The following is a 23,467-nucleotide window of genomic DNA, read 5'->3' on the forward strand; positions in this document are numbered from 1 at the left end:
TTGTAGGGAAGACATATCAGATAAAAAAAAACAAAACAGTTAGGATTTTCTATTGGGTGTTGTCCCAGTTCTGTTATTAATAGGTTTTCTCTGCCTTTGTTTTTTTCATGCTCTTCTCCAATTTCATCTCCTTACCTGAGGCTTCAAATTATTCATCTATTCATTTCTATTGCATATTCATTGCTCATCTCTGGCTTCTAACATCCAACTGTACATAAAGTGTCCTTTACTGTCGTGACAATTCTAGGTTGATTGCTGCATCATCAGATTAAAAAAAATTATCTGCTGTGGTTGACCTGATGGCAAAAGTACAAGGAAATGTCTACATGCTGAATAATAAGCCTCTTTATGCCTGGGCTGATATGTGCCCATAATTAAGGAACCTTTTATTAAAGCAACAATCCCTTTCTCATGTAGCCATGTAGGGCTAATTACAGCTATTATTCATAAACACAAAATTTAGGTAAGATTTACTCAGCAGATGGTTTGTGTAGCAAGATGTATCTTTATGTCTTCTGAGGTATAGTAGTTTTATCTATAAAAGGAAAAGGGTGCGAAAAAGAAAATGGGGTGTGTTCCAGAAGAAAATATCTTAAGCGGGGATTAAAAGATGATAAAGTGGGAGTTTACTGAAGAGTTAGTCAGAAATGAGTCTCATACTGTGATGATTTATACAATGAAAATTATTTTCTGTCTGGTCGTATCATGTATTTACTGTAATCCAATGGTAGTATCCTCATGCATGATATGATCCATTTACTTTATTATGAATGTGTTTTGCAGCATATTTTGCAATTCTCAAAATCTATTATAGAATTAATGGAAAAAAATCCAAAGTGGAAGTGTAATTTAATTTCATTCAGTGCATTTGTTCTCAGTTTGATAGTAGAAACCCTGATTAAGAACAGTGTGTCTGCTGACAGGACATCAGAGTGTTTGTGCATCTGTCTGACACTGATTCAATATCAGTTATGCATCCAGGTTGACTTAGAGCTCTCTTAAGATAGTTCCAACTCTGTGACATCTGATGATATCACACCTCAGGCTGTAACAGCTAAGAAGAAAAGTCAACTAAATCATGACAATATCCCCCCCCCCCCCAAAAGGCCAAATAATATGGTCAAATATCCCCAAACAGAATGACAGAATATTTTGTAACTGAGCGTCCACTTTGAATATCTATCTATCTATCTATCTATCTATCTATCTATCTATCTATCTATCTATCTATCTATCTATCTATCTATCTATCTATCTATCTCTACATATGTCTACATACGTTGCCCTCCCCTTAAATAATTTCTCTGCAGACATGGGACTAGGCCAGTTTATAAACCTGGATCAAGAAATTTACACCAATAACCAAAACTTAAGCAGAAACAGTTACTCCCAGATACCACTGGGTATCCACAACTGCATCTCATATGATGCATTCAGGAAAATATCTTTTTGAGCAAAGAGACAGAACTCAAACTAATCATCACTTATCACATTATTAGTAATAGTTATCACATAGTTAAGCAATTCCCAGTTAGTTGTGGGTGGATTAATTGAGTGTTGTACAATAACTTTCTATCCTGAGATACCCTTAGGATTATTAAACCACCCATTTTTGGAACATGAAATACAGTGTTCATATCCAGCTGCTGTGCACTGTACTTCCGAGGGCAGTCTCATTTCTGTGGAAATATTTATAAATTCTTCAAAAGCCAACATACTCCAGCTCTTAAAGCTTTATATGTATATTTTGAGTGATCTGTGTTTTTTCATTGGTTTGCATAAATTGTCTTCTCTAGTTGCCAATATTTCTTTGGATAATTCAGAGTTGATCTACTGCCAGTTGAGGTAAAGTGTCCTTGTTTTCCCATGCTTTTCCACTTGGTTCATATCAGCATATCCTGCTGCCTCCAAAATATGCTCAATGACACAAAACCAGACAAACAGAGCGGAGATTCGGGTGTGAAGGGTTTGTCCCTTCTGACCGTATGTATGTGATATGTATCATGCAGGACTTAATTCTCCTGATATCAGGTGTGAGAGCACTTAAGGCCTAACAGACTTAAGCAAAGATGCCACATTTATTTCAGCCTGTCTTGACGTTCTGCAGTATCAGTATCTGATCTTTGACAATGGACACTGGGAAAATTATGATCTCATAAGTTAGGAAGAAGTCCTGTTCAGGTTAATACACTTTCAGTCTTTGAATTTAGAGCATTTTCCTTCTCTTGAGGGGTTGGAAGGATAAGTAAGGATATGCTTTGTCTTTCCTTCTCCACACCCTACCTTTCCTCTGCGAGAGCTGTGGATCTGTCTTCCATGTGAGTCAATGAGCATCCACAGTTGAGAACAGCTCTTGGCTTGACATTGAGGGATGCACCCTTTCTTGATGATTCCATTAGAAGTGCTATCCTGAATTTTATGGCAAGCACAGTATTGTGGCACGGCTGTTTCATACTTTCATACTTTTGCAATTCTTCCTGAAGTCCTTCTAGGAGCATTTTGAACAGCTGAATGGTATATATATATATATATATATGTTTTTGTTCTTCTAGCCTCTCACCAGGGGAAAGGATAATGGTCAATAAAATACTTTTTTTACTTGGGTGGTTTTTAACTTTCATGCTATGTATGGAAGGAAGAAGGCTATGAAACATTTCAAAGAAATAATAGTTATATAGTTAGAGCTAAAAAGAACTGTGCTGCATTGCATACCACAAAGCCAAGGGACAAAACCCAATTCCCTGGCTATTTGTTCTGATAGTTTCTTGAATTACTAGTTTTCAGGACTGCAAACAATGGATGTGGAGAAGCCCAAGGAATGCACTGGGGATTAAATTCACTGTACCGATATAAATTCATAAATAAACAACTGATTTCTGTGTAGGGCAGACTGAGAAGTAGAAAGAGGTGAAATATGCTAACTGATGAGGTTTTATTTATGTCTATTTTTTCCATTTTTACTAGCCTACTGTTTTAGCTCTGCAAACCCATTTCCTAAGGCTTTGGAATGACTAAAATCACACAGTGAAATAGAAGAAGGCATAGTAGCTGTGTTCTTTGCCTGCTGATTACTGTGTTCTGTGCCTTGAAGAAGGCCTGGATAATATTTATTCTGCTCTTGTTGTTCTGGTCTAAAGCAGAAGGAAATCCAGTAGGTGTAGGGTACTCTTCCATGTCTAGGAATGCAATGGTGCCCTCTTGTGTGAAAGGGAAATTTTAACAGCAATGGAGACCATCAGAAAGTCCTAAAATTAAAGTACTATTATGAGAGTGCTCACAATATGCAGGTAATGTTTTTGAAAAAAGTTTATATAAATTATTAGTTTAGCCATGTTCTGCTAACCTTAGGTGGTAGAAGTGTGATTGCTTCCTCTTGTGGGTGAACATTTCCCTAAGCCTAGAAATTTATTCCAACCCCCTAAAATTGCTAGTGAAGCCAACCAGGTATGTTGGCTGTGTGAAAGTCTTAGGCAAAGTACTGGCTTTGCTGGTCAGCGGAGACTTTCTTACTTATTTCAGGAGAGCTGGAACTTCCCCTGTAGTGCTTGCTCTCCCCCAGACATCCTGTGTACGATGAGTTTTCTCTGTCCTTGTGTTTGCATTTGCAGGTGACATTTTTAACAGCTTCTGCCATGATGCTCCTGCATCTTTACCTTCTATGGTACTGAAAAGCATGAAGATCTCAACAGTGATGAAATGTGTCCAAGGAAGCCCATGCTCTCTTCATTTAAACATTAAAGGAACACTCAGTCTGGATGGTAGGAATCAGTTTTGTTACTGAGCTCTTTCGTTCATTTTTTGCTTATTTCAGCCAAACTTACTCCATATTGTAATATATTGGACCAAGCTGTTTTCATGTAACATCAGAAAAATATTTTTATGAAAGCATTTTACTACAAAACAGTTCTCAAAGTGACTGAGAACTGAGATAATGAATTCTACCTTCCAATGTAACACACATAACTTGTCTTCTGCCAGTGCCCCAAGCACACAGCTGCCCTTTTCTTTCTATCTCTGACATCCATGCAGACACACACGATATCTGTCTGCTCTGATAATCTGGACATGAGTGACTGCCCTTACAGAAGGAGAAACAGTTTATTCATCTGCAGTTACAGTTCTGCACTAAAATAAAATGGAAGTACATGAACTTCCTGTGTGTAGTCTATTTTTACTAACACCTTGCCATTCATGTGCTTCATGTTACCATTTAGGTATTTCCTAGTTGCTTCACTCAGAGTTAATAGGTTTATTTTTAAAATTTGCATTTAAAGCTTCAGTTATAGCAATCTATAATAAATCCTTGTTCCTACTCCCATGTGTGAGTTATATATACTGTCCCTTTTTTTGCAGAGATAAAATACATGTGCCTTTCACTTAGAAGGAAAGCTTATGATATGGTGTATTTTAATTTAAGGTTTTGTTCTTCTTAAAGATGCTTAAATTACATTTTTGCAATCTGTTCCTAACTTGTTTCAGAAAATGTCCGTGGGCTGGAAATATGCTCTTTTTCACTGGACACACAGCAATCTCAGTGCACAAATGTGAGATTCACTAGGAAGAAAAGCAAGATGCTTAATGGAAAGAAGGTAAACTTCTTTTTGTGAATATTTGGATTTCTAAATGTGAAGGTGATAGCAACATCCTGGATTAGAAATAATGATGCTCTTTGAAATCCTTTTATTAAGTTGTATCTACTTTTACATTCCCAATGCTACCATATTGACTGCTTAATGCTGCTTTTAAATGCAAATATATCTGAAGGAAGAATATTTATTTCTTAAACATCTTAACCAGAGGTTTTTCTGTATCTGGAAGCCATGTGTGAACTCAGTTTTATAAATGTTTTAAACAGGTACAGGTCCAATTCAATTGCATTGAAGTCAACGTAGCACAACACATCTATGTGACCATGAAAACTGTACCACATTACTGTGAAGTCAAGCTGAGTCAGCAATACTATGTTGAAGGTAGGAAAACATCTTAAATCAGATGCTTTTCAAGAAATATCTTGCAAAAGAATAAAACCCAAATCAACCAAACAACAAAAAAACCCCTCAAAGGCAAAAGAACAAACTGGGTTCTGATTTGTGGGATACACTGATCTAACTGATGGTAAATCACCTATGCTAGGACAAGGCTTAGTTTATGTTTCATAATTTTTTTTTTTTTTTGTTAGCAAGTATAAGTCTTGACTTGCTATAAAACCCAGAGTTTATATCTAAAAGTATGTGGAAAACTTAATTTACAGAATGCGTTTATCCCAGTTGCCCTTCTTGTGATTGGCACCTGCTCTTTCTCTGCCTGAAGGTTCATCCCTGCCTGCTCTCTGTGCAGGATGTGATGGATGGAGCTTCTGCTTCTCTGCATGGGTGGCCCAGGGGTGGCTTCAGAAGCTGAGGAAAGATTAATAGGAAAATCTATGGAAATTTATTTTTACTTTCATTAATTAGGTGTTCTATAGCCTGTTTACATGTAACTAAAAGATAAGGTCACATTTTCCATTTTCTAGTTTTTGGGGTGAAGTGCCTACCAATTTTTTACAAACTATTCCATGTAATTCCATTATTTTTACAAATAATTCCACGTCCATACAAAAATATATTCAGCACCATGGTCCAACCAAGATACAGTGTAGCCAGGGAAGGAAAAAGCAAAAAATTACATGAGACCCTTTGCTCTATCCCATGCCTGGGATTGTCCAGCCTTCCCACCTCCAGAGCCCATGGGTGGGTGATTCTTGCCCTTGCCCCTTGGTACAGTGTCATCCCTGATACATGGTTTGACATTTTTGTACAAGTAAGGCCATTTTGGGCTTAAAAAGTCTTTAATTTTCTTATAAATCCTGATTCACTATTGAAGTATATAAATACTTTGTGAACAAAGAGGGGTGGAAACAAGGTTTTTTGAAGCCCAGTTTTAAGACACATTACCAGGGTGAGTGAGCAAATGAAAATAGGAAGTATTTCTTCCTGGAAGAGAACTCTGTGGGGAAATTAAAGTGCTGCTCCAATACTGTGTTATGCAAGGGGGAGTGAAAGCAACACATGAAAATTTGTTTTAATGTTCTTAAGAGTTAAGTTTTGGAGATAAAAATACCAGATACTCTGAAAGTCTTGCATGGCTTCTAATTCTGGTAAGCTCCCTAGAAGCTAGATAGGGCATTTCTTTCTAAGGCTGGAGTCAGAATAGCAAAAATAGAGAATAACTGATAACAGAGAAATGAGCCTGATAAACAACAGGAGTTGTTTTTCAAGGAAAAAGTAACTGAAATAAATATTATTACTCAAATTGTTGTTAGGTTCTGGGTAAAAAAGTGTGCTGTTATATTTTCAACTGCAGCCTTAACTGCTGATAAGGCTTCCCAGTAGAAACCCCAGACTGGGGAGATAGATCCTTAAGGCATATTGTGATCTAATCTCTATGTGTGGGAAGAGTACTTCTCTCTTTTGCCATTTATCTAAAAATGTATGTAAATCTGCCTTAAAAAAGAGGAATGAGAGAGGTTTCCTGTTGGGAATCTATTGGATACTTTGGCAGGTTGTTTACATAGTTATATGAATAAAGCAGCACTGAGACAAACTCTGCCTTCCACTTTGCAGACTGCAGAAACAGTGATGTGGGAAAATATATTCCAGCTTGTTCGGGTGAGCTGATCTTCTATGCAACCTAGAACTGAGATATTTCTGGTAACCTATAAAATTACATGTTTTCATTCTTAAATGAGCAAGGAGAAAAAAATATTATTTCCAACTATCACTTCTTATAATTACCCTATAGTTGATAGGTAATGTTCTGGAAATGTATTTCTATTGAAATGGTACATGGTAATGTTCTGAAAATATATTTCTATTGAATATGCTACATGGGAAGTAAAGGTTTTGATAATCTATTTGATTTCTAAACTTTTGGAAATAGATTTGTGTTTTTTTAATGCACTTTGGATTGCTGTTTTTATGTTTTGCCTATAGACAGACCGCATAAATAGATCAAAATTAATTTTCCAAAAAGCTATACTGCTTTTGGCATACCTGTGAATATATGTATAAAAAAATATTCCTTCCACATATTGCATTTGTCAATCATAGTTGCACATATTCTCTATGTAAGAAAATTACAATCTTGGGGTAATCAGCCCTTATAATAGTATTAGTGTGTATATTTCAAATATTTGTACATAAACTACATAAGATTCCAGGTACTAAGGTTCAGGTAAAATTGGCACATGTCTTGGCCTCTCAGTATTACAAGTTCTAAGATAAAAAATGTTGAATGAAAATTATATCTCATAAAAGAACATTAGGATTATCAGTAGAAAAGTAATAATTTCAAACATTCTAAGTAAGAATCTGTAGATGTTGAGTTTCATCTCCATCAAGTTATGAAATATATTCTGTACCTTTTATGAATAGATAACATAGAAATAAGAAAGTAATAAAGAAACAGTTGAAATAATTTCATGCTTGATTTTTTTTTTTTTTTTTCAGCTGGAAAGTTAGATTATAATTTAGACAGGGCAAGGAGAATTTTAACAGTGAATGTATCCAACTTTCCCCAAGATCAAGATTATTATGTTCGCCTGTGCCACAAATGGTTTACCTGTGAAGATGTTGGGGCATTTGCTGTGGTAAGTTAAAATCACAGTGGTTTGGGAAACTGGTGGGGGGTGCCTTGGAGGTGGCAATGCTCATTAAGGTTATAATAAATGCCATATATCTATCTATATCTATCTATATCTATATCATCTATATCATCTATATCTATATATCTATATATAGAGATCTATATCTATATCTCTATGTCTGTATCTATATTTAATCTATATCTATATATCATCTCTATCATCTCTGTCTGTATTTATCCATATCTATATAATCTGTAGCTATCATTTAGCTTTATTAAAAGTCATTTACTGTCCTGGATTTATGACCATCTTTTTAATTTCAGATAAAAGGAAAGGAATCTTTTAAATCCGTTTCTCTGAAATATTCTCAGCTGCTCCCTTGTCTTTGCATTGAGGTAATGCGGTCTGGAATTTGGTATATGTTTGTGTTTCTTATTAAAGAAATTTTATCAGGCATTTGTGCTAAGAAAGGAGGAAAAACCTGAAGAAAAAGGCTTTAGATCCAAGTTTTTGACTAAGGCTTTTTTGACCTTAGGATTACATGAATGTAAGGAAGAGATTTTTTAGGAAATGCTTATTAAAATACAGCCATCAGAAGAAAATGGGATAAAATTTACAATAATTTATGGAATTTGTTGTGTAATATTATTTTGACTGATCTTTTATAAAAATGAAAGACAGAAGACTTAATCTGACTGAATTTCAGCAGCATTTGATATAGTATTGCATGAGAAACTAAAACAGGAATTGAGGAAACTGAGAGTGAGAACAAGATTTGAGTGGTAGATAATACCTGGCTGCAGGGCTAACTCAGCAACTCCTGTTGGATGGGCCTGTGCTGGTAGGGAGGTTATTTAAGGACGACATGTAGAGTGATTCTCATATAAATGTTTTCATCAAGGACATGGGCAAAAAATGCATTTTCTGGAACACAACTGGGACGTGTAATCAAACATGGAAGAGGGTCAGCGTAATTGGAAGAGACTAGAGATCTTCATATGTGACATAACTGAATGATGATGAAGAAGTGTAAAATATGATGTGCAAGTTCATGCACTTGCTCTAATAAAAAGAATTCTTTGTAAGATGCAAGTCCTCATTTAGAAATAACAGTGGAAGAAAAAGATCTGGGTGAAATAGTTGATCACAGGGTGATTAACTAGCTTGCTTCCATGATGTAAACATGAACAAAAGTTAGATTATTCCAAGCTAACAGAAAAGTATGGGCAAGGCCTTTGAAATACTGTAAGGAATTCTTGTATCCATATTCCAGAAAGATTAATTCAAAAGGAAGATGTATATAAGAAATCTGTGGTGGTTGGGAAATGAAGATACTGTTTTACAAAGGAGATTCAAATACCATGTTTCCATTAGCCTGGTAAGACACATGCAAAGAGAAAATATGTTTGCTGTGTAAATAGAGATCAGAAGGGTCACTTATAAGGAAAAATAAGTTATGTTTTAAACAAAAGCCACTCTTTCAATGAGAATGAAGGGGGATAAACTTCATTCCATGAATATATTCAGATTAGTTACAGATTTTTCTGATAACCCGAGAAGTGAGATTTTGGAATGTCTTTTATGCAAGGAATAAAAGGTCCCAAACAAATCTAAAATTATTTTGATAACATAGAAAGCTACTATGTGAACCTAGTTTTCTCAGTGAAATTTGGGGTTGGATTTACCTTGCAGATTAAGATATCTAAATGTAGACATCCAAATATAGATATCTACATTTGAATTAGGTGTCCAGTCTCTTACAGTCAATAGAGATGTAATTAATGCAGTCAGTTGCTCAACTGACCAAAGGCAGATGGCCCTTTTGGGATGTGCTGGACTGTGCTGTAGATTGCACAATAAGACTACTGTGACAGTAATTTGGGGACTTCAGTCACGATTAGATGTGTACATTATGAGACCTAAAATCACATGCCTAAATACACAAGCTGAACCACCAAGTCTCTTCCAAGCCTAAGGATTTTTTTCATCCCACTCTGAATATATGAGGCCACTAGAAAAGTATTATTCCTCTCAGTGTATACACAGAAAATTCTGCAATAGGATTGCTGAGCAAACAGATGAGAACTCTAAATAACAGAAACATTTGCACATGAGTCTACATAAATAGGGTATAACAGCAGCCATGCACATACACTTGAAGGTTGGGTTAAGTGTTAGCCTTCAGATTTTAAGGATGCATCCTTTACCACTGCCCAGGCCAGGAGATCTTATGATTATTGAATGTTTTGATACTCCTAGAAAGTAATGTCGCTGTGAGAAACTTAATGAAAATTAATCTGGAAGACTTTCTAAATGAAATTGGACTAAATATATGACTTAAAAATAGTAGGAGTACTAATAAAATGAAAATATAGTGCAAAACTTCTTTTAAAAAACAACTTCCAAAGCTTTCTAACAAACATAGCATCCTAATCCTTTGGTGGAAAAATTTTCTGACACATTTTACCTGAAATGTTAAAAATGTGTCTGACAACCTCTAATGTCCACTGTTTGGTTGTAGGGTTGGCTGGCATTTCCAGATGCAAGGAGGATACAACTTTGCCCCTTTGAAAATGGCAAGTACTTTGTGATTACTCTTTATAGGAGTGACTTTCAGCAGCTCCATTAGTATGTAACAATTTAAATTAATCTACAGTGAAAAAAATGTATTGCAAAACTTCAAGGAAATCATCATATTGGTTTGTTTTACTGTGGGTAGATAAAACAACTTACTTTCAGACCAAATAGTTCACCAAGTTCATGCCAACATAAACACTAAGTAACTTTCTAGTTATTTCCCCCATTTTCTTAAGTGACATGCAAACTGGCCAGGAGGAATAAAAGGTCAGCTTAGAAGTGAGCTGAGTGCTTGAAGAGTGAGTGCTTCACTGAGACATTTGAAGAAGGTGTCAAATACCCTACTTAAAGGAGGGTGCAGGGAGTATCTTTGTGCCTTCCATGCTTAAGGGGAAATTACCCACAAAAATATTCCAGCCATGTCCGAATTTGTTCTGAGATGACAACTGAAAATGAAATTGTCTTATTAGCACTTATGAAAGTAAATGTTTTACCAGACAAATAGAAATAAGAGTAGCCTAAAAAGTGTTTTATTGTGTGAAGTCCAAGATTTTGGGTTAAAGCACATATACAATAAGTACCAGACTTGTTAACTGTGTTGATTCCTGTCTGGACATTTTGAAAAATGTTTTCCCTCTTTCTTTGTGCACAGATACACAGGTGCTATGGGACAATATTGTTTATAACCCATCAACACAAACCCTTGCTTGGGAGCCAGCCTGTCCTGTCCTTGTTGTGGTTAACCTATGCAGGTTCACCAAGTCGAATGACCATTGTGAAGATATAGAAAACTCTTTCAAAAATTCTCCTGAGAAAGTAAGAGCTATGTGGATTAATTAAAAATGTGAGATTGAAGTGCATCACCAAAGGCATAATGTGAAGAACTAGACTTTGGATTAACAGCAGTTGCAAATTCCTCTCTTCTTCTCTGATACTTAAAACTATTCATAATCACAGTCTGTTCTTGCACACTAATCACATGATTTATTCAAAATGGTCACTGACTCATTATAAAGAAATAAAAAGTGGAGATGACTGGGCAGCTAGTAATGTTTGCTAAATTCTTTGGGGTAAATAGAATCTGCTTTTTATTTATAATTCATGTCAGATTTCCTTTAAAGTAAGGGATACAGACATATTGTGAGGACAGCTCTTGTCTGTAGATAGGCATAACAGGTTGGAGGGATTTCTCTCTGATGGTACTGCCTTCTTTCTACTGTCACAAGGGTCTATTGTGATTAGAACAGATTTAGATATTTAACATTTAGACACCAAAAATGTAAATAAGATAAAGCTAAATATCTTTAAATATTTCTGGAGACATAACAGTACTTTGGTAGGGCACAATTGTTTTGTAATTAAGATCTTTCTGAAGTGTCTTCCTCAACCTGGTCCAATGTCTTGAAATTATGGATGCTGAAATCTTGTGTCCCTTAGTTTTTCCAGCACTTTTTTTTCCTCAAGCTGAGAAGGGTTTTCAAATGCATGTGTCTTGAATGGCTTAACACTTCAATCTGAAATCTGATCATGCTGAATGCTCTGGGTTTTTGAGGTTCATTAGAATTAATTTCATAATGAAAAGTAAGTTTCAGGCTTGCCTGATTGTGGAGAGAAGATAGTAAACTTAGAGTAACAATTGAAAAGGCAAATAAAATCAAATAATTTTGAAACTTTTGGACTAACATCGTTATTCCGATGACATGATAGAGGAGGGGGTGGGGCTGACTCAAGACTGTTGAATGCTTTTGCGATTAGGAACTCCTGGCCAAGCCTTTAGTGATTCTTCAGATTTATCATTTGTGAGTTCCAACAAAGCTTTGATCTCGAAAAAACAGATTAATTTAATTTTAGATGTGAGTGATCCCTGGGGGATTATTCATCTGCTGGCAACAACTTATTGCTTGCAGGAGAGAAAAAGAAAAAAAAAAGAAAAAAGATTTAAATGAGGTCTGGCTGGTAATGGTTGTATCTGTTACCAGAACAAAATCCAACTTTATTATGGAGTATGAGTGTTTATCTGTATTTACTGATTGCATTAAATGGTTGAGCATTAATATTAATCATAGAACCACAGAGTATCCTGAGCTGGAAGGGATCCAAAAGGATCATCAACATTTATGGACAGAATTAATTCCCTTTTTTTCCCCTCATTAATTCTGAGAAGTTTGATATTGAATTTGGTCCATTTATTGTACTGTAACCCTGAAAATCATCTCTGCAGTATGCTGGAAACCACTGCAGATTTCTCAGACAGGGCCAGTTGCTCTGTAAATCCACATAAGGCCACCAATACTGTGCACATGTGCTGACTTAGGCACAAAAGCTGCATTACTCTTTACTGAGGCTGGGGCTTTCTCTGTCAATGACAATGCTGTCTCCAGGTCTGACAGTTGGACTATCTCCAGGGACACTGCTATGTTCTCAAAGGAGGTTACAGGAAGGAAGAGTTTGGCTGTATATTGTGCTCAGTCACTTGAGCAACAGGGTTTATTTAAGTAGGATCACTTATATGTGTAGCAACTGTTTATATAAGACAAAGCTTTTTGTGGTGAAGCCCTTGGTGGGTAAAGAGTTGTTAATCAAGTAAACAGTATTTTGTGGATTGCCTAAGGGGATTTCTAAAATTCAGCCTACGTTCTGAAATATGGGTATGGAAAATGCAAAGATTTCTCAACTGATGGTGGAATATTTTTGGATGTCTGTTTAACTGTTCTGCTGAGTTATTCATGAGTGGCAAATAACGGGTTGATACAAGACAACTGTGTAATGACAATTTTGCACAAGACACCATGGAATCAATTAATTAAGCTCTAATGGGTCAGGCTGACCATAAAAAATACTACATGTTGCAGATAAAAAGAAGCAAATTATTTAGTAACCCAAAGCAGCAGTTGTTTCTAATCATTTTATGCGATTAACTTCCTGGGGTGTTTATGAAGTCAACAAACCAGTTGCCTTCTCAGTAATCAAAGCATGAACATTTTCAATAGTTGATTTTGTGAAACTAGTTAATAAAACTAGCTAATGCTGAGTGCTCTGTCTTCCAGCAGGTTAAATATTCTCGTGTGGACACTCACCCAAGACTTTGCATGAAGGTAAAGGGATTTCTTTATAAAACATAAATTAACTGTCTTTCTGTCTCTAAAAAACTTGAGATGCTGATGGTCTTTATGATCAACTTTTTTTTTGTAGCTCTGGTGAATGGGAACTGAGAATGAAAGAAAAATGAAAGATTAGATTAGAAGGTGATTGTTTTGAAGTGAACAGCAATGATAGATAGGACACAGGTCAGATTCTGCCCTTCATTTTTTCTGTTTAAGGAAACCAAGAAAAAAAAAATGGTTTTGGTCAATGCAAACTCTGAAGAATGTGCTAAATTTAACACATAAAGTTTTTTGTAGTAAATATTTAAGAATAAAATGATCAATACAGTAAATTTAATGGAGAATCTCTTACTATTCTAGTTGAGAAAAAAATGCCAAGTAAAGGCTAATACAGGCGTATTATTGTTTTCTTTTAGAACACTTTTAAGTCAGTGGAACCAGGTATTTCTGTAAAATATGCACAATTATAAATACCTGAAGAATTAGGGGATCTAATTTATGTCAAAGGTTGGAAGATACCATAAAGCAGGAAAGCTGTAAATTAATCTTCTGCAACTTTCTGGAATGCCCTGATCATCACTAGTTGAATATTTTGCCACAGATTGAAATAGAAAATTCATTTTTCCTAACAAATTTCTCTGCTTTCAGTTTACAACCAAACGAGGATCTTGGATTAAATGTCCATTTGCTCATGGAGAATTTCCAGGTAAATATATATTTTTAAAATTGGATAACGTTATATTGTGGAAAATATTTAAATCACTAGATATAACCTGTCTCTTTTAAGCGAGAAGTATTCACAATACTCTAAATTGTAAACTAAGTCAAAGAGATTTGACAGCTTGTTACTTCTATGTATCCTCAGAAGATCTAGTGTTCATTGGTATAAAAAGTAACTTGCAGGAAACAAAATAATTACTTGCATATTGTTTGATAGCACTTACAAAAAGCTTTTATTTTAGGCATCAATTTAGGATATAATGTACGGTATTTGTACATCTAAAAGTAAGTCTTTTCCCCTAATATCAGCCTGGAAAATGAGGACTGCTGCAGTTGCAGAACAAATAGAAGTTTTCTTCACATCCCAGATCAAGGCACAGTTCTCAGTGCTTGTGTGTAACAAGACGCAGATGGCTTCATGTGAATCTCTTGGGATGCACCATTCAGTCTCTGTGGTTTGTATATATTGATTCTTAAACATTGTAAGACTTTTAAACATACCTAACTTTATTAATTTATGATTTCATTTATTGTTCTGCAGCTTGAATCCATTAATAAACCATGTACATATTGGAACAATTACTGGAACATTTTAAAAGCATGTAGTTCTAAATCTGATCTCACACTGAAACAAGAAATAAAGATCCTGAAGTGAAATGAGTCACATCAAAGGATGTGACTATTGAGTGGTTAATATTATTTTAATGTAATTTTTGTAGTGTGGTGTTTGTATTATGTATATAGCAAATGTTACTGTTAATATTTCATAGATGGGTCACTGATATAGCTGACCCGGCAAATCACACATCATGAAATGTAAGACTTGAGCCATCAATCTATGATGAACTCTAAATGTCACAGCTGCCAATACAAATTCAGCATGCAAAAAGGGTTAGTTTTCAGCCAAATTATCTTTCTGAGCTGATTGTATGGCTACACAACTGCTTCTTCCAATAAAGTGGGGACAGAGTGGGAAAAGATTATGGGAGGGTGAGACTTCAGTTTCAGGCAGTGGCTAATCATGAGAGCCTCATTCCTCCCTTGCAATTTAGTCCACACCCCACACATTTTCAGTGCAGCACTGTGGTGTTCCCTTTAACTCTGCCAAGTCACCTTGTTGGCCCAAACTGTGATCTGCTGAGAGACACATAAGGAAAGTGAGGTCAAAGAGCAAAAGAGTGGCCATAGCATTATTTTTCAAACAAGAATATTAGCAGGATATATCCTAGTAGCTATTTGGACCACCATGCTGAAAGACATCCCTCTGGTTCAGCAGTCAGCTCCTCAGTAGTCCCATGTCCACTGCTAAATATGTGCTGCTGCTGTCTGCTTCACTGACCAGGTGTATGAGATGGCATATGATGAATTTTGAGAAATTTGAGAAATCTAGATATTGTGATTTGAATTTGTTACTCCTGTTGACTTCACTTCCCTGTGGGGGAATGTGCTTTAGAACACACAAACATAGCTCCTACATCTATCCTCTCTTTAAGGTATATTCCAGCTGTACTTATTTGCCACTATGCAGGGACACAGTGCAATGGTGCCTTTTTCAGGTATTTGTGATTTTACTGTACTGCTGTAGAAGAGTGCACATACCAGGGCTTAGCTGATGACTTGGCAGTTATGAACAAGGATTTCTTAAACATAATGGGCTGGACACTGAACACTGAATTTGTTTTCTGAATAATAAATCAGTTTAGATCGTTATTGCACCTCTGGTGCTGACTGTAACTTAAAAACAGGGTTTTCCAACTCAGCTCAATCTGAGGACGTGAATAAGCATAAGACGATAAATTGGTTCTCTAGGAGATCCCAAAGCTGAATAATCATGGGGAAAAACCTGGGAAAAAACAGCTATCTCTAGTTAATGGACCTGTGTAATGGACCACAGAGGGCATTAATGGTAACATCAAGAGTCTGTCCTTATGGGAAAAGCTGTCTGGAAAGTGCTGTATTACTGGCAGAGATGGACATCTGCATGATAGAAGAGTTGTCAACACACAGGGAACATTCAGTAGCACTACCCTTCAACTGGTCTATTTCACATGAAATCTGTGGAGTTTCTGGTTTAAAAGGTTCCCTGTGTGAATTGCTAAGTAAAAGGGATAATCGTGGAGCACATCTAGATATCGAAGTGTGTGTTTCATGAAGGCAATGATGCATTTAAAAATGGTGTTTTCTTCCCTGTGGTACAAAGCTGTTATGTCCTCTGCTACTGTGACAGAATGAGACCCCACATAAATTACATACAGTTCCTATCTCAACACCATGATCAGTATAGACAAAGTTTTCATCAAGACCTAACTCTGTGTTCCCATAAACCAATGTTGATCCTTTAACTATTAATTTCTCTTCAGTCGTGCTTGAAAAAAGAAATACATATTCACTTAATTTCCCCCAAATTACTTTAGGAGTTTACCACGCTGAAGAGAATGGTGTGGGATTCATAGCTATTGGTGGAGTAACAAACATTATTTTGAGGACAAACCATAATCAATCAAATATTAAATGTCAAGCCAGTCATTTAGGACAATTTTAGCCTAAGGCTCAGCTTGTTCTCTGCATACAATGGGATGGGAAGTCCAGAAGAACTGTAAAGACAGGGTCATTCCTTCAGCTCATACACCAGGGAAAAGAAATGAAGACGATGGGAGAAAGCAAACTGTGGAGGGAGTGTGTCCTCCTTATGATGCTCCATAAAATACAGTAACATTAGCCCTCTTCCTGTGCTGCCACCCTGTGCTTGGTAAAACTCTGCCATCTGCTTATGGTCATTGAGATCTGGGACTATCTCTGAAAATAACTAATCTTCCATTAATTTTCCATTATTGGAAACCAAAGCAATGAGCTGGAGAGACACAGTATGTTTTCGTTGTTTCAGAGTATGGAAAATAGTGATTTTCAAATATTATTTATTCTTTTTTCATTAGGGAGATTCTGTTTCAATCCCTATGTCACAGGAAATGTGTGGGTCAACAATTTGCATTCAGGTATGTGTCTTACTTTTGCCAGGTACCCTGTACAAAATAAACTAATAAAAAAATCATTAAAAACCCCAGCAAACCAGCAGGTACTTTCATTGCTTTCTCCTCCCAGCTAAATATGATTACTGTGCAAACTGAGTTGGCAAAGAGCATTATTTATAGCTTGGTATGCTGCCACCACCTCTCTTTGAGATGACATTAATTAACTGAGAAGTTGCTCTCCATGATCTTGCTCCTTTGTCTGTGGCAGATAAAAGGATATCATCAGGATATTGCTAATTCTGTCTTTATATGTTCCTTCATAAAAAAAAAAAAAGTTCCAAGCTATCAAAAGACCCAAGTAAATAATAGATGAATTTTCAAAAATTGACATTGACTAGAAAGGTGAGGCATATAGTAAACAGCACAGCATCTGCATGGTGTCTAGAATTAGCACTCAAGAAAGCAGAACTGAGCAAATTATTTTTGATATTTCTACACACTATTTCCATAGCTGACTTTTATTAAGAAATTTTATTCACAGAAAATGAGCATGAAGCTGATAGGTTTATGCCTCTCTGGAGTTAATGTTCTCAGCAGACACTGAGAGAAATGAAAGAGTGGAGCTCTGAGGCTCCAGTAGCTGCCCTGGAAGGCCCTTCTCAGCTTCACTTTCTGCTGCTGGGAAGAAAGAAGCAAGATGAAAATAAGATTGGCAAGATCCTTCTGAGTAATGAAAGTAGTAGTTTCCCTAGTGAGAAATGAAATTTGGTGGGGAGACTCCTACATAAATTATTTATTTTGTAAATAAGACATTTTCTGTCAGACAACAATAACAACAAAAATTATGATTAGCTCTATCAGAGACCTAAAAGTGATTACACTAGACCAGTAATCTCCATATGTTTATGTTTAAAAACATTTAAAATGCAGTCACTTGAGTAAACTAATAAAGCAATCTCATTTTGTTAACACAAGTGATTAGTAACAGTTCTACTGAAAGGGGAATAAGCCTCAATTCTTTCTTTTAAAAGGGCTGGAGAACAGATGTAGATTATTCAGTTCCACTGCAGATCTGTGATACCTACTGTGGTAAGTATGCACGCTAAGAAAAGGAGCACTGTGTCTTGGTTCTGTAGAAAGGAGCATTTCAGGTGAAGTGTATTTTCACTGGAAAACTGAGGGATTAACCTGACTGAATGTGGATGTGTGCGTGAGAGCTAGATATGCTCAGATTCCTTTATAGACAATGGACAGTGCCTCATCAGCTACTTTAATAAGCTCTGCAAGGGCAACTTGTGTGGCTGGCTTCTGCCTCTGCTTTTCCTGGGTGAATTTTCCAGCCTGTGCCAGGTTCTGTGTGTTGCACCTATATTTACGTTGCTGTTAATACATGAGGTAAATAGTTAAAAACACACCTTGGCAAGAGGCACATGCTACTGCCATTGCAGTGACTGCAGCACAGCCCTGCTGTCAGTTCCCCACCTCTGCAAATGGGAGGGCAGCATTTCCCTCCACTTCCCAGCAAGCAGAAGTTTGTTTCTGGATATAACAACAACAAAAACAATAATAATAATTGTTATTATTTTAATTATTTTTATTATTATTATTTGATACACTACTCAGATACACTATGGAACCAAAACATTTTTAAATTTCCAAGCCCTGAAACTAAGGCATTGTAGAAGTTAGTGAGTTCAGAGCAAACTAAGGGGCTTTATGGTGAGCAGTACAGCAGTAGATTGACTAATTTAGAACTAAAAAATCTTAAAGGAATCATGCTGAGAGAAGCCTCAATCTGAGCATTGCCAAAAACACTTTCCCAAACTCACAACCAATCAACCAATCAACATCCCCTTCTAGCTCACTGTAAATATACTGAGTCCTGTGACAGATTTTCCCTATTGTCTAAAACCACCTGTCAGTTAACTACAGCTTTAGATTTGGAAGCCTGATAATAAAAAGAAGGGAGCTTAAAACTGTAGTCTGAATGTAGTTCCCTGTGTAATCATTCGTATAATGCCAGTTCAGGTTTCTTCTCCACTGAAAAAATTGTAACAAGCCCACTCAAGATGAAAAAATTAAATAATCAGAGTATTGTGGTTCATACAGTGTGGATGCGTTTTCATTTTTCATATTTTCTATTTAACAAATGCAGAGTATGATGAAAGCATGTAAAATAATTAAAAGCTCTAGAGATGTCAGTCTTGGAATTTCCCTGCACTTCATAGTGGAGAGAATATGTCTGTGTATTAAATGAAAATAACGTAACTTTAAAAGCTGACTAAAGAACTTTTTGGGCACCATATTTGATTTAAATATTGAACTTTTTGTCACAAGTTTGTTTGTTTGTTTTGTTTGTATATGTGTGGGGGTTTTGTTTGTTGTTGTTGTTGTTGTTTTGGTTTTTTTTTCTTCTGATTAGGAATTTGTGAAAATTAAGGAAAAAAAGGAGAAAATATGCACTTAACAAGAATATCAGAAGTTTAATATGTGAACACTGTGTTCGTTGCACATTAACCTTATGCTTCATGGATTCTGACATAGGTTTCAGGATAATGTGATTTACATTAGTTTGTAGATAAATCCATCTCTATCTGTGGACCAGTGTTCCCAAAACCTCCCTGTAATCAAGATTGTACAAGTCAATGTCAAAAGTGGGATACTGAACTGGGCTGGTCTGTCTCATTGCAATAATTCCAATGTTCTTAATGACTAATTGGAAGCCACCAGCTGCTTCTTTAATGTATCAGTAACAGCAAAACTAGTAAGGACTTTTGTATACTTAAATGCATATTTTCTATTACAAAGGTATTTCTTAAACATTAGCCTTTTAAAATCAGAACATGATGAAAGTTTTTTGAAAGAGTCACCAAGGGTGATAACTGTTACACTGGGATGCTGTAACATTGTGTTTGGGCATAAGATGTTAAGAAAACCCATCCACATAAAGGTGAAGGCAATATTAACCTTGAGATTTGTCCGTAATTTGTGACAATATGATTTATACAAATGTCAAAGCAAATGACAAATAATCTTGTAATGGCATAGTGAAACAGTGAAAATATATACTGTGTACATCTTTGTAAAATAGAAATGTGCATGTTAAGTGTTACTGTTAAAAATACCAAGCACTGTCAGTGTGCACAGAAGACTCATGATGTTATTAAAAAACAAGATTCCAGTCATAACAACATCTATTATAAAAAAGTCAGTGTGTCTAACCATCAGGAAGGCTGCTCTTTACCCAGGCTTCAAGAAGAGCTTTCTGGCACGTAGAATTTATTATTCTACAATGGATTGCATTTTTCTATAAGTAGTTATGCTTTGGGAATTACAATGGCTTGCTCTTGTTTACTCTACCAAGGATGGATATGCGAAAATAATATGGTGTTTTTTTTAAAATTTGCGTTTAATAGCATTGACCTGGAGGCAAAACTTCGTGTTCCTTTTAAATTTTCTATTTTCTTTGACCACTTTTCTGGATTCTATTTAATAAACCCAAATATTTTGAGACATTATTTCACCTATAAAATAAGAAATTTATGTATTTTGTGTGAAACAATAACCCATATCAGTTACTCTGGGAATAAATGTGTGAATTGTAATGAAAATGAAATGGCAAACTATATTTGAACTTGTTCCCTCAGGTTTTCATGGTCAGTCACACAGTGATGGAAACCTAGCAAAGGCCATGACACACAGGTATCCATGTAATGTACAGTTTAAAACATCTGTGGGAATGGATGGAGTTTTTAATCTTAAAACCATATCACTGGCCTTGCTACAGGCACAGAAGGAATAGCTGAATAAATTTTGAATATCGTTAGAAGGAATATCAGGTTCTTAACTCTCCCTTTTCCACTGAAGACATTCCTTGCTTCTGTGTTCTCTCTTCTCTTGCTTTCTCTCTTTGCAACACAGTCTGGAATCAGAGGTAGCTGCCTTGCTACCAATGTGAGGAGAAAGGGAGACAACCAGTGTAAGTGGGAAGTGTAAAGTAACAACACAACCTTCAAGAGCCCTGAAACAAGCTCAGATGTGCTGTGCATGATATTCACATTATTAGAACCTGTCCCCTGCTTTCTCACTGATGTTTGCATGCAGATCAGGTCCCTCTGTGCTCTCACTGATTAGACATGTCTGCTCAGCTGTTTCAGTGCTGCTTCTTATTGCCACAGTTCTTTACAAAACACTTGTCCTAGCCTATAGACAAATCAGTAAATAATGCAGCCCATGGAGGTATGACTTGGTAGACCCTGAGCCCTTAAAAATTCTCTTCCTTTAAGGATACCTTTCAGAGCCAAACTAGAAGAATGGGAGCTACCTAGAACTCCAGAGAAAATAGAGATGGTCTGAAAAAGCCTTGTTCAAAGATGGGGAAAAGATGCAGTCTTGCAAAAGCTGTGCAAATCATGTGGTTGAGAAGGGGCTACCATCCTTGCTTTAAGGCAGTCTTTGGCTTTTCCCTTGTCAGAGGATACTGTTCAGAATAAAGTATCCTGGTTTTGTTTATTTGCTCATATAAGCGCTGTTTGAACTGTGACAGTCAAATACACAAGCTGTAGACAAATGGTGAGATTTGTTACTTTACACCAACTATATATGAATGCAATGAATTTTTTCACACTTCAGAGGAAATAACCTCACAACAATCTTCTTTCCTCTTCTGTTTTTCTCCTAGGATGAAGAGTGTGCAGTCCTTGCATTGAATTCAACAACATGTTTCCAAGGTCCTCAGTATCTTCTCAACATTGTATTTTGGTGCAACTTGCAAATCTTGTCTAACTGGTCCTCTCTCATGATAGTAGTTTCTAATGACTATTAGATTATACTCATGAGTGAAAAATTTAGCAAGTTGAGCCTATTCTAGTATGACAAATTCAGATTATGATTCCTTATTTCCCAGTATTTTAAAAAAAAAGTCTTAGATCACTTAGAAAATCAGGTCCATGTTTCCCATTTATACAAAACATGCTCTGAGTACTTTGTGTACCTATAGAATAAGGATTTCAGATTTTCTTGTTTATAACTTTAATTTTTAAACCATAACCAACAGTTTTTGAGAAATGAAGAATGGAGGAAGTTTTCTCATCTTTGATATGTTATTTTTCTTTGCAATTTCCTGTTTTGATTTTGTCATGCCATTCTGATGATCTCACCATAACAGACCATGTTCTTTAAGTATATCTAACAACTGCTTCCTGTGTTTGCATTTGTGTTTGCCTTGGAGATAATTTTCCTATTTGTCTGAGGTGGTACATGTCTTTGGTTTGATAGCTATTTAAAACTGTCTTGTGGAAATCTGGTCTAGAAGGAAACAGTTTAATGGAAATAATGGAAATATTTTTCCCCATTATATCAGTATTTATACTCAATTGTTCAGGATAATATTACACACTGTACTGATTATTAAACATTTGGCCTTTATTTCACTGAATAGTCCTGTCAAACATCCTTCCTGTTGTGTAACTTTGGAATAAAATCAACTAGAAGATGATTAATAGCATATCCTGAAACCATGTGGAATTGATCATGTGAGATTAGGAATATGGGTGAGGACTAAGGGTCTGGAACAAGAAGCTGATCAATAAAAAATATTTTCCATCTGAATGTGTGGGATTTTGAAATTGTTTTGTTTTGTTTCAAGTCATTCATTGACACATTTACAGAGTACAGTATTAGAGACATAACCACTGCATTGAAACACAAGAATTTTTGGTGTGCGCAGGAGAAGTCAAGTTCTGCTCGACTCCTTTTATATAAAAGCTTTATTATTTAGACTGCATATCTATTAGCTCTAGTCTCATTCCTAGCAGTGCTGCAGCTCCAAAAGTAGAGGTGGCAGGGCAGCATTCCTAAAGCACTTAATTACTTTGTCTGTGAAGTTGAAGCTCTGAACTATCCTGACTGTTGTGGTTTTAAAACAGTAACTAAAAAATTACTAGAAAACTTATTTCTTGCTATGAGATATAGATTAGAACAAGAGCAAAACAGGCTTAAAACTAAAAGGAATAAAGAAAGTTTATTAACAAAACTACAAGAATAAGAACACCAGAATAAACCTCCAGAAAATCCCTTTATCCCCCACTACTTAAACATTCCCTTGTTCACATGACAACATAGAGACAAAAAACTTTGGAACTTTGGTGTTTAAAACAGTCCCAATTCCTGCTAGAGTCTTTTCATCAGTCTTTGTAGAGAAACAGAAGTCTTCTGCTAATATATGGAGTTTCTCACAAGAAAACTATTTCTTTTATAGCTTTCTATTTTTCTGATGCCGGCTGCCCGGAAATCTGCCATCAGTTCACTCCTCCCATTTCACATCACTCTGATGTGTATGGGTCAATGAGTCTAGGGATATCATTTTAAGGATGAGTTATTCAAAGGCAAAAGTTCTCTTCATCTGTCTCTGTGAGCTTCCCTGGAAAACAGAAGATTTTTCTTTGCCTCTACAATGGCCCCAAATCTTCAAC

General features: G+C 36.0%; 1 protein-coding gene across 1 annotated transcript in view; it reads left to right on the top strand.

The window, feature by feature from the left end:
- Window positions 1–22,591, top strand: part of LOC131572972 (putative interleukin-17 receptor E-like) — a 42,678-nt gene extending 20,087 nt beyond the window's left edge. The window contains exons 3-17 of the mRNA XM_058826445.1: window positions 3,609–3,758; window positions 4,480–4,589; window positions 4,856–4,970; window positions 6,603–6,647; window positions 7,488–7,627; window positions 7,948–8,019; window positions 10,146–10,200; window positions 10,854–11,017; window positions 13,249–13,296; window positions 13,954–14,011; window positions 14,335–14,480; window positions 16,959–17,018; window positions 18,026–18,083; window positions 20,642–20,696; window positions 21,676–22,591. Coding sequence (XP_058682428.1) covers window positions 3,609–3,758; window positions 4,480–4,589; window positions 4,856–4,970; window positions 6,603–6,647; window positions 7,488–7,627; window positions 7,948–8,019; window positions 10,146–10,200; window positions 10,854–11,017; window positions 13,249–13,296; window positions 13,954–14,011; window positions 14,335–14,480; window positions 16,959–17,018; window positions 18,026–18,083; window positions 20,642–20,696; window positions 21,676–21,703 — 1,304 coding nt within the window. The 3' untranslated portion in view covers window positions 21,704–22,591. The remainder of the gene's footprint in view (window positions 1–3,608; window positions 3,759–4,479; window positions 4,590–4,855; window positions 4,971–6,602; window positions 6,648–7,487; window positions 7,628–7,947; window positions 8,020–10,145; window positions 10,201–10,853; window positions 11,018–13,248; window positions 13,297–13,953; window positions 14,012–14,334; window positions 14,481–16,958; window positions 17,019–18,025; window positions 18,084–20,641; window positions 20,697–21,675) is intronic.
- The last annotated feature ends 876 nt before the right edge of the window (window positions 22,592–23,467 follow it).

The sequence above is a fragment of the Poecile atricapillus genome, chromosome Z (assembly GCF_030490865.1).
Source record: "Poecile atricapillus isolate bPoeAtr1 chromosome Z, bPoeAtr1.hap1, whole genome shotgun sequence".
NCBI classification, from domain to species: domain Eukaryota; kingdom Metazoa; phylum Chordata; class Aves; order Passeriformes; family Paridae; genus Poecile; species Poecile atricapillus.